This window comes from Plasmodium fragile, assembly GCF_000956335.1.
Source record: "Plasmodium fragile strain nilgiri unplaced genomic scaffold supercont1.8, whole genome shotgun sequence".
Classification (NCBI taxonomy): Eukaryota; Apicomplexa; class Aconoidasida; order Haemosporida; family Plasmodiidae; genus Plasmodium; species Plasmodium fragile.
Window position 1 is genome coordinate 396,591 of NW_012192588.1, and position 11,532 is coordinate 408,122.

Consider the following 11,532-nt stretch of genomic DNA (forward strand, 5'->3'; position numbering starts at 1 on the left):
AAAAAAAAAAAAAAAAAAAAAAAATCCAAAACGACAAAGCATTGTTGTGAATATATAAAAGGCGTAAAATGGCGCACTGTGGGGAAAGCTTTAAAATGGGGCGGAGGGCGATATGAGGTGCTGGCCCAGGTTTACACAACCGTGAGGAGAAAAAAAAAAAACAAACAAACTACACGAACAGCTTATCTACATTTGATTGTATTTCCCCCATGGGGATATAACACTTGCCATGCGTTGGAACGGCACGTGGCGCAACTTAAAAATTAACTGGCCAAAAAAAAAAAAAAAGGGACACACACATTTCGCGCTGTAAAAAAAACAAGCGGCCTAAAATGCTGCATTTTTATGCGAGCAAAATTAAGGCATAGCAAAATTAAGGCATAGCAAAATTAAGGCATAGCAAAATTAAGGCATAGCACAATTGGGGTGAATTGTGACTGGGTTGGGCTTAGGCGGGGGTCGGATCCGGGGGACAGAGGGCAGACAGCCACGCTAGCACCTTCTGCAGAACCTGTTCGTTGCCCGGTTCCATGGTGAGGACGTGGTCCATATCATCCGGTACGTGTAGCTCCTTAAGGTTGGTATTAATTTTTTTAAAAAATGTTTCGGCACCCCCAAAGAAACAAGCACTGTCATGTCTGGAGTGGACGAAAAGAATGGGGATGTCCTCGGGAATATGATCAATGTCATTATTTAAATTTTCAATTGCGTTCAAAAGCTCATAACCCAACTTGCACGTGATGGGTTTTTTATTTCGAATTTTGTCGTAGTTAAAAATCTGATTAACGTATGGGTACTTTTTAAAGTACAAGGATGGCGTCAGTCGCAGGGTTGGAAAAAGGGTAGCAAAAAATTTGCTACAAGGAATAAAAAAATATTTGTAAGATGCTCTCGAGGCCAATTCGTCAATGGAGATCATTCCTGCTAGACATATACAACCTCTTACATTTAATTTTGCATTATGGTTTTTGGACTTCCCCAATATTTCTAATGTCCTTAGTACAATGTTTCCTCCCATGGACAACCCCATAATGTAGAAGGGCGGCGTTTTCGTATTTCTGAGATTATTGTGAATGGACCAAGAGGAGGCGTTGTTCCTTTGGGTCAGGGAAGAAGGTGAACCGGAAGACATGTGGGACGAAGGAGAAGTCGCCGATGTGGGAGAACCCGATGAACCGCTCCTACTCGTTTGGCCACTCGTTCCATCCTTCCGACCGCTCAGACAGATCACGTCATGTACCCTATTCATGTACTGTATCAGGTCATAAACCATATCATCAAACTTCTTCACATTCGTTTTTATATTTCTCCATCCATCCGATTGTCCATGTCCCTGATGGTCCATTCCATACACTGAGTAACCACTCTTGTTCAAATGCTCAATCCAGCTGTCTTTGTAAATATAATAATTATCTGCATCCTTTAGAATAGCTTTTTGTGTGCTCACAATTTCTACATTGTGTCGTAGGTACTCTAACCGTACATGTGTGTTGAGTCCATGGACCAGGAATATGACTCCTTTTGGGTTCTTTACTTGCCAGGAGTAGGTCTTCAATGTGAGTCCATCTCTGTTGTGGAAGGAATCTACTTTGGGTTTTCCGTCCAGGCGCACGCTTCCGGTGGAGCCTTTTGGGCCCGTCGAACTGGATCCCCCGGCCGCACGGCCTCTCCTGCTGTCGCGTTCCGCGGGCTTCGCCTCGGACATTCGCGCGGGATGTGTAGCGGTGGGACTGGCGGTAAGAGTAGCAGCGGTAGTGGCAGCGGTCGCGGTGGTGGACGCGTGTGTACCGCTTACAGGGACAATGACACAATGGGACCAGAATAAGTAATCCCTGTTGCAAAGCAGGTCACGAAGCGGAGTAATAAGTTTATTCAACTAGTGCTCCTATACACAATGTGAAGAAAACGGAGCAGTACGGGTAGTAGTCCCTCACCACCACCATATCACTGGCTGTTTTTTTTCTTACACACAAAGGAACACAGACGGGGGTAAGCCACATCCACATGACTACCTTACGCAGTCGAGTCAAAAAAACACAGGACTGTGCTGCAAACAAATTCTCATTTCAGAAACAATTATGCGATATATGGAAAGTAGTCCCAACACGCGTGCGTATCTTTGGTCACGCATTTGCCACTTGGTATGGGCCTCTTCTCCTTTTGACGCCTCAAAAAAGGGGAAGAAAAATGAAGGTAAACGAACGGGGAATGAGAAAGAAAAAAAATGTCCCCCAAACAAACCGCAAAAAAGCAATGCTAACCTTTTAGCATGACAAAAAAAAACGCATCACTCATGTGAAAAAAAAAAAAAAAAAAATTGTCAACTCGGTCAGAACGTTCTTTTTTTTTTTTTTTTTTTTTTTATTTCTTTTTAAACCATGTTTTTTTTTGGTGTACCCGATGAGGTTACTCCCGTGTGCACCCCCCCGCTATGGCTTATATTACGTGTGAAAAGATCTCGCATCCTTGGGGCGGACTCCGAAGGGATAACTTCCCTCCCCCCACCCATACGAGGAAACACAAACCCTGTCACAGCTGCGCAATGTGACGTACTCACCACAGCGAAGGGGCAGTGGGGGAGTGGACAACTGCATTTGCAATGTGAAGGAGGGGTAGGGCGAAATGATTTGAAAAGGGTTGGGAAATGTATGGGAAGGACACAATTCGTTCGTTTGGCGGAAAAGCACCTTGGACAACGCATTTGCAGTGTAGTTCCCTAAAAAAAAAATATGAAAATGACATTCAACGAGGGGAACACGGAAGAGTGATATCAAGCCTAGACGAGAAATTGCACCTCCACCGTGCGGCAGCTACACTTATGGGGTGTGTGGATTTTCTACCCGTTTCTTCCTTTTCAAGTGTAAAAGTTGATACTTCATGGGCCAGTCCTTTTAAGTGACGGACTGTGGGTGAAATTGATCCCGCGTGGGGCAGCCACGAAAGGAACCTACACCAAGTGCTTCTCCTTTCAATGGCCACACCAGGCAGAACGTTTCATGTGCCCATTGTGGAAGAACCCCATGCAGAACAATCATCTGACGGTTCTGCTTCCCACTCTTAAAATGAAATTTATTCTTGTGTGTCTCCCTTTTTTCCCAAACGTGCGGGTTCCCCCATAGAAGGTACATAAACTGTACCGCACCAGCCATCACTGGGTTATTCGTGTGACACATTTTACCGGATGTACGAAGGCGCACCTTTTGCAAAATGCTTCCGTCCACGCGATCTCCTTCGTTGCTGCGCTTGATTTAGATGGGGAGAGAAATGTAGAAGCACCCAACGGGGGTGAACTTTCACATCCAAGAGTCGTATGCGTGTGCGTCGACATATCACGGGGATTGGTGCCTCCCACTAGGATAACACAAAAAAAAAAAAAAAAAAATATATACATATAATCATATATATGTATGCATTTTTCTGTACCCCCCGCGCGAGTCACTTTTTTCTACCCTTCGTTTTGTGCTCCCCCACACGGTTTAAAAGGCCCACGCGTGTTCTTCCCACCTGTGCGTGCATCTGAATGCAGGTATACACGAGTAGTACTGACTCGTACCTTCCGTTGCACGAATGGCTGTGTGTTTGCCTAACTGCTTCCCCTCCTTCCAAACGCCAAAAAAACACTTCCAAAGGTTTATTTCTCCCCCCCTTTTTTTAGGTGCCCCTTTGTTCCCTTTTAACCGAGGCGAGAAAAGGAGAAAATGCCGCTGGGGGTCCCTTTGAGGAAGTACCTGTTCATTGTATCCACGTCCTTCTTGTGCATGGCTATGGGGTCTTGCTGCGTTCACCTGGTGATGAAACCCGAGATGAAGGAGCACGATATTTCGAAGCACTTGCAGAATCGCAACAGCGCTATCCAGGAGGTGCAACGGGAGATCCTCCGCCGAAAGACGTCCTAGGGAGGTGAAGCGGTAGAGAAGCGATAAAGCGGCGACGCGATAAAGCAGCGAAGTGATAAAAGGGAACCCTCCCGAGGCCACACGATCTGAAAACAGAACTTAGCGCCTTATGGATGCCACCAAAAAATCGCATTAGCGCCGGGGTAGACCCCGTTAAGTTCCTATACGAGAATGAGTGCACTGGTGAACCTGCACGTGTGTCAACTTTATTTTTTTTTTTTTTCCTTTTTTTTTGTCGTGAGGAAAAGAATACATGCATATGTGCAAGTACACATGTAGGCATGCATGACGAACCAAATTTGAAACAAAAAAAAGGTGACAAGTGGCCCTGTGCGGAAATAATCTCCCGGGGAAAGGCCCTTCCAAAGAAACAAATATGAGCAGTTATGCAAATCTGCCATGTGAAAAGTGTACAAATGTGTATCAATGCTTAACCAAAAGTGCTGCACTGGAGCTGTCCCTTTATGGTATCCGCAGGACAAATCGTAGGACATTTTTACGCCCCTGGAGAGTGGCCAGTTGGCAGAGCGGACGATTGGAGTCCATGCGAACGACGCGAGAATGGCAACGTCCGCATCCCCATCTCTATCGCGTTTGGGGCGGGGCCGCCGCCTCATATGTCCGAATCAAAAATGGATTTCAGGTGAGAAGGAGCGACTCTATAAACCCAGACGTTGCCCTCTCGCCGGTCCAGTCTAGATGTCCTTTGTCGAGCCCTTTTCCTAGTAACAATAAGTTCTCGAATGTCCTCAATAATTTCTCTGTTCAAAGACCAGTATGAGTGTCTCAAGGTATGCACATTTGATCCTAACCAAGTGGTATCTATCACATCTACATCTAGCCAATCACGATTATCTCTGCAGCAGTAAATGGGTTCTATCCCTGTAAAAACGAGCAGAGTATTTCTGAACATAGGTGGCTGGTGAACAAACTTATGGTGAGTCATATCCTTGTTGGATTTCCCCTGATCCTGCTCTAAGGACGTTTGTTCATTGAGATCATTCGAGCCGTTACTACCCCTCTTTGTACAAAAAAAATGAAAAATTTTCTTCATTTTCTGTACAAGGCTAGTCATAAAGCCTTTATTTCTCATTTTTTCTTTTGAGGATACATTAAAATTTTCACAGTCAAAAAAGGAAGAAACTAATTTGGGTTCTTCAAAACTATTATCACTCTCGTTTGTTTCATTTCTATTAGGGATAGAAAAATAATCCAATTTGTTACTATCGAAGATGTAATTTTCCATCCCATTTGATCCCTTATGATAGGTGTCTTTGCATATGTTTAAATCGAATACATTTTTTCCAAGCGATTTTGTTCCGCTGAAAATTTCTGCCCACTTCAATGCCTTGTCGTTCGAGTCACAATAAATGGATATGACTGTACAGAAGGAACGAAGGAACACATACTCCTTGTTTACGAAATCACTTAGGTAGTACTCTGGGTTCATCATTGTGAGTGTGATGAGTTTCATTTTGGTGAGGTTATTTTGCCCCGTTTCCTTCTCGTCGATGGTTGAGAAGAGGTCGCTCTTCACGATGTCGTGGAAGGCCAGCAGGAACATCCTCGTCCCCATACTGTGCGTGATGATGTGTACATGCCGGATTCCTGCGCGGGGTGGAGGGAGGAAAGGTGGATGTGTGTGAGGTGGATGAAGCGTGTACTGTTGCGCGGGGGGTGAGTTCCGTCGTCGCATCCCCTGATACACTTCTCCCCCCCCCTTACCGTTACTCCGCAACGTGTCCAGGAAGCACTTGAACGCGTGGTGCCCCTTCTTATTCTTAGAGTTGTCCTTGGCGATGAAAAACTCCAGGAAGTTCTTCCCCGAGGGCCAATTGAAAAGGAACAGCTTGATGTAATTGGGGAAATTTCCAAAGGACGCCATCTGCCCCAAGATTTGTAGCGCCTCCAAGTGACTGGTGTTGTAGCCATGGATAAAAATGACCGCCTCTAAGCAACCAGCCAATTCACATTTTACCCAGCCATCTAAACTGAGCTCCTTTATATTATCAATCCAGGAGTAGAGTCTTCTGTTTGTCCCTTTTTTATAATTAAGTGTATTTTTTCTTTTGTTTATAATTTTAATTTTGACCTCACTGTCTTCGAACTCGTTTTTTCTCGTCTTATCATGTATGAAGTTACAATTTTTTTTGTTAATGTAGCCAGTGATGTAGAGTCCCCTCTCAGCATCAATCGATATATGCAAATCGGTGTTGTATAGGATGCCAAAGTTGGGCATGTGGGGACATAAGTTTTGAAGAATTATGTTCATGCATTTTGTTTTATACACATTTGTTATTGTGTCGGAAAAGAATATTTTTTTTTTTTTTTTTTTATTTTTAATTTTGGCAAATTTCCAGAAAGTGCCCTGGGTAGGAAGGTCTTTCTTCCCCCCAAGTTTTTTTTCTTAATATTTGTTTTGAATTTTGTTTTCATTTTGTTTTTTTCTTTTTCCTTTTCTTTCTGCCTTGTTTGTGTGTTTTTTTTCTTTTTTTTTCTTTTTATCTGCATCTTCAAGTGCTTGAATTTTCGTAGGTGCTGTATGGTGTTGGTCATGCTGTAGCCGATGTGTCTTTTGATTTTCCTCCTCACGTTCTGTGCGTTATTCGCTCCGTTAATCTTCCCGTTAATCTCTCCGTTCTGTTTGCTCTCGTCTCCTTCACTGTTCGCGTCTGGGCTTCCTGACTCTACGGGGGGTGCCTCGGAGCTCTCCACACCGCCCATGTGCAGCCGCACCACTTTATGCTCCCTCTTCTGGCTCCCCCTGCGTGTCTTTTCCCTCCCCGCCAGCAGCTCCAAATTTGGCTTCGCGCACGGGATAGCTGCGTCGTGTTCTTCCAATCCCTTCCGTTTTATCCTTTGCTTCGACGCTACATTCGAATGGTGACGCGGGTCCTCCCCTTCTCTGCCTCCTGCGGTTGGAACGTCATCACCGTGAGTAGCATCGTACTCATTATCATGACGCTCATCACATCCATCCCGCGTTTCGTCGTTATCCCCCCCTTGCCTTGCAAACCCGTGCTTCATCCGCATGTCCTGGCACTTCCTCCTTGGCCGGGTGTACACCTTATCCCCTGTCCCCAATTCGTAATCAGGGCAGCTATCATTCCTAGCATGATTGTTCCACCTGCGAGACAGTTGCTCTTCTGCTGATATGTGGGAGTCCTCTTCCTTACTTGCTCTACCCTTCTTCATTTTTTCACTTGGTAATATTTTTTTCCTTCTCCTATGCTTCTCCCTTTTGTGTACTTCTGTGTGGTCACTTAACTGGTTGACATACTTAACTGGTCTTCCGGTTCTGTGTTCATGGTGCCTCCATTGGCTCAATTTAGTTGCACCCATTTCGGCACGAGGGAGGTGCTCGACGTCGGTGACGTGCGTGTCGCCTTCGTCCAGCAGGGTTGGCATTTCCTTCGCATGGGACGTGGCAGAAGGGGGGGTAGAAGAAGGCGACAAGGAACATGATGCGCATGAAGAGCGTGAAGAGCGTGAAGACGGGAAAAAGAGCGAAGACGAAAAGGACGAGGGGAATAATGGTGGTGCATCACGGGGGAGAGACCCCTCCGGAAAGGCGGACGATTCATCATCCATGGCACTTGGCCTAACTCCCCACTGCTGCTGACACTGCTGTTGCTCCTCCTCCACACCATCGCTTGTCTCCATTTTATTATTCAACACGGAATGCGTTTCATTGTCCACAGTCAGGTCGTTAAAATCGTAACTGAGGTTGCAGATATCATCAAAATTGAGTAGCTCTCCTTTGAGGAATGGTTCATTGTTAATGATGGAGGGAGGGATCTCATCGCACGTCATGGTGGACCTGTTGTTGGACCCTTTTCTATGGTCCTCTTTGCTGGAGGCACTCATAAACCTTCTCCCTTCAGAACCTCCTCTTTCCATTTTTTTTACTCTGCCCATTATTCTGCTCCTACTGCGTATTCCCTCAGAACTGTTCTCATCCAGGTCGCTATGGTGGCCTATTTTGTTTTGTTGATCTATCCTGGCAGGGTCCGCTTCCCCTTCTCCACCATCCTCACTGTCTTGTAGAAGCTTGGCGTAATCCACGCGAAGAATATCATTGCTGGCTCTGCTGATGTGTAGGTACTCACAGCACTCCCTCTTTTCCATAATGCCGTGTTGGTCTTCGTCCTTTTTTTTGCTTCTGCGGTTGGGAGTTGTTAAGTTCAGGTCGTAGAATACCACTCGGGGGAAGGTCCTATAGAACGCCCCACTGACACAGCATTCCGTGTCGGCCAGACCTGCAGTTGGGTGAGAAGAGGCAGGAGTGAATGCGCAGATGGAGATTATACGCCCGTGTGTAGTGTGTAAGGGGAAGAAGGCAAACATATTTGTTGCTTTTCTCCATCTATCATGCCAGGTGGCCTGCTCCGCTGTCCTCTCTCCGCACCTATGTCCAAGTCGTTTGGCTCGCAGTTGGTGCGTCCGTAACCAATTTTTATGCACATGAATCCAGAGCCCGTCTTGAAGTCGCGGCACTTGAAGGGTCCCACAGGGATTCCATGGAACCAGTAGCCGATGAGGACTTCTCCCTCCAAGTTGATCCCGCGCCAGTAACCGAACCCGTGCGGTCTTCCGTGGTCATCCAGCTCTCCAATGTAGAAGATGATGTAAAAGTTTAGGTTCCATTGCGTTGGCGCGTTCTGCTGGGAGGTCCCTGTCCTCCAGCCACATGTACGTCTAACACGTCCACTACCTCGAACACTTGTCCCGCTGCCATGTCCCCCCTCGTCACGCACCGAGTCGGAGGCGTTCCGCCTGAAAAAACGCCTAAAAAGGGAGCAACGCTCTTTTTTAATAACAATGTTATACCCAATGGCACTTCTCGTGTTACTCTCCAAGTCGTTCTGCGTCAGGTCTTCCTGTTTTTTATAAAGAGAATTAAACATGTAGCTGTTCATTTGATTGAGGTAGTACGCATCGATATTGTTTGGTACCCTGAACTGAATGACTTCCTTCTTAACTATGGTGTAGGAGCTCAAAAAAAACGTGTCCAGGTAAAATTTCAGCAGATGAGGATAAATTAATTTGTGGTAAGTGGCATACAAAGAAACGAGACTCAACAGAATTGTGTAGACCAGTAAGTTCAGCGTGTCCATGTAAAACACATCATACACTCTCTGCATATGAAGATTGAAGTAGTCCTTTTTTTCAAACACCTTTGCTTGTGCCTTAGCAATTCCTTCCTCCTTTTTGAGGAACATAACATTAGCGTAAATCATAATAGGAATTTGAGCAAAGAAGAAAAACATAAATAATATAGTTAGCCTTCCTGCCAGCAAATAATTAGATGGGATACCCAACTTTAACAGGAGAATGATACAGACCAGCAGAGACACATAGCAAATGGATTGAATGATCCCATCCATGTCATGTACATTCAGAAATAAATTCGAATCATTGTACCACACAAGGTTGGTATCATTTGCTTTTTCACTTGGAAGAGTACCACTAGACGTGGTTAAATTTGTTGATACTTGTGTCATTATTTTTACTACTAGGGCATACAGGACGATGTACGTGGCGCATTTCACCGAGCTGTAGTTGTAGAAGGTACCCATGTACTTCCTCAACAGCTCCCTGTACTTCATAAATTTTAAGGTTTCACCAAATCCATACACATTTTTATCAACATGCGCATTTCTTATATTTATTACATTCCTCAGTTGGTCTTTATACGTCCTTTGTGTTTTTTTTTTTTTGCAGGACATTTCTCCAATTTTTAATGCATCATTTTCTTCGCTTCCGAACGTGACATATCTGTTGCGCTTTTCTTCGGGGACCTCCTGAGATTCGTCTCTTTTGTAAATGTACTTCACGTAGGCGTTTTCCAAATCGCGGCGCTTCTCCCTGTTGGTTAGTTCGTCTAGCCTTATCTTCATTTTGTCCACGATGGGGATGGATCCCTCCCCCTTCAGCAGATCCGTCTGATTCGCCCCCACCCCAACGTGCACTTGTTGCTCAGTCCTAGCGCCTCTTGGATGACGCCTTCCCCCAGAATTGTTCTTGCTCAGCACCGTGCCGGGTTGGAAAGTGTGGGACTTCAAGTCGGGGATAGCCATTTGGACGCCCCTCAAATCGCTGTCGAAGCAGACGTCCATGTTGGGCCCGCCCGCCGCTGTGACGTCTTCTCTCCTCAATCCACCCCGCCGTCGTTCATTTTCTCCACCCTGCACGTTCACCATTATTTCGTTATTGCGCTCGTTGAACAGGTCTCTATTTTTTGATCTGCATAAGAGCGTGTCTACACTGTGGCACATTCCGTCCTTTGGGAGGAACTCTTTCTGGCGAGGCGGGCGATCATCCCCGTGATGGGCTCTGTCTCGTTGTGATTCCCTCGAGGATTTCTTCCTCCTTTTTTCTTTACCCTGAAAATCCTTCCTTTTATTCTGCCTCAATTGAAATCCACCCGTTTGTCTTTCCCCCCCTGCTCTGCCATAGCCCTGCGCCACTACATTACCCCCAATTTTTTTCTCCTGGTCCAGTCCCACGCACGAGAGACAACTGGTGTCGTAAAACGGCGTCGACACGGTATGCGCGCAGGAGAATGACTTTCGTTTATTGGCACCAAGGAGACTGTCTACTCCAAGGGGGATACGAACATCTTCGCTCGTCAAACTGAACGAATTTAACTCGTTAAAATGAATTTTTACAAGTTCATTGTTCATTTCTCCAATGGGGAGAGGTTCTTTTTTATGGGTACCTATTTTCCCCCTTTGAAAGGGAGAAAAATGGGTTCTTCCTCTACTCGGCTTGAGATTCTTAGTTATTGTTCCCACCTGGACGTAGTCCCCCCATTGTGAGTGGGCAGTGCTTTTCATTAGCCATCCATCTGCATTATTATCATGGGATAATGTGCGTCCACTCCCTCTTTTGAATTCCCCGCTAACGCCTCCTCTAGGATTAATCGGAAGTACCTTCCCCCTTTTCTGCACCTTCAATGGAGGTTTCCCCCCACGATGGTAATAACCATAAGGCGTCTTTTTATTCAGCCTCTTAATCTTTTTTATTTTTCGCTTTTTTATAAATCTTTTTTTTAAAATTATTTTATCATGGGTTCTTACAAGTGGTGTGATGACAGTGCCATTTATTTCCCCCCCTCTTTGATTACAGTTGTTCTTTTTATAAAGGGGGAGATTACACATGTTCGTGTTGTTCGCCTCTTCCTCTTTGGAGGAGTGTCCATCTCTGAAGCAAGTGGACTCTTCTCCATGTGTGTGACTTCTCTCCCTTGCATTGCTGCTGCGGGGGAGTCGAACCCATTTGAGTTTCCTTCCCTCCTCGTCTTCCCACATGTCGTGGTGAACATAATCAAAAAGCAGCGTCCTCACATACTCATCACTTTTTATTGCTTTTACATTTTCATTCTCTACGTAATTTATTCCTTCCTTTAAGAGTATGTGTGCTACTCTTTGCTCCTTCGTGAGGTTCCACTTGCTGGGGACCCTTCCTCCGTTGTGTGTTTTTACTTTGATCGGGTCTCTGTGGTGGCCCATGGCTTTTGTCCCTGTGTCATTTGGGTTTTTTTTATGCTTGGCTGTGCTTATTGCATCGTTGTGTTGATGCGTCGTTGCGTCTGTGCTCACGTGGGGAGGACTGTCTTTACACTATTGCGTGT

General features: G+C 45.5%; 4 protein-coding genes across 4 annotated transcripts; 1 reads left to right on the forward strand and 3 right to left on the reverse strand.

The window, feature by feature from the left end:
* Positions 1-448: 448 nt before the first annotated feature.
* On the reverse strand, positions 449-1,705 carry AK88_01021 (uncharacterized protein; the record flags this gene model as incomplete). The annotated part of the gene is made up of 1 exon (XM_012478659.1): positions 449-1,705. One exon carries the CDS (start codon positions 1,703-1,705, stop codon positions 449-451), a length of 1,257 nt encoding a protein of 418 aa, XP_012334082.1.
* A 1,993-nt stretch (positions 1,706-3,698) lies between these two features.
* Positions 3,699-3,896, forward strand: AK88_01022 (uncharacterized protein; the record flags this gene model as incomplete). The annotated part of the gene is made up of 1 exon (XM_012478660.1): positions 3,699-3,896. One exon carries the CDS (start codon positions 3,699-3,701, stop codon positions 3,894-3,896), a length of 198 nt encoding a protein of 65 aa, XP_012334083.1.
* Positions 3,897-4,509: 613 nt separating this feature from the next.
* On the reverse strand, positions 4,510-6,168 carry AK88_01023 (uncharacterized protein; the record flags this gene model as incomplete). Its single annotated transcript, XM_012478661.1, has 2 exons — positions 4,510-5,504; positions 5,622-6,168. The coding sequence occupies 2 exons, from the start codon at positions 6,166-6,168 to the stop codon at positions 4,510-4,512; spliced, it is 1,542 nt and encodes a 513-aa protein (XP_012334084.1).
* Positions 6,169-6,191: 23 nt separating this feature from the next.
* AK88_01024 (uncharacterized protein) lies at positions 6,192-11,410 on the reverse strand (the record flags this gene model as incomplete). Its single annotated transcript, XM_012478662.1, has 3 exons — positions 6,192-7,307; positions 7,503-8,155; positions 8,305-11,410. The coding sequence occupies 3 exons, from the start codon at positions 11,408-11,410 to the stop codon at positions 6,192-6,194; spliced, it is 4,875 nt and encodes a 1,624-aa protein (XP_012334085.1).
* Between the last annotated feature and the right edge of the window lie 122 nt (positions 11,411-11,532).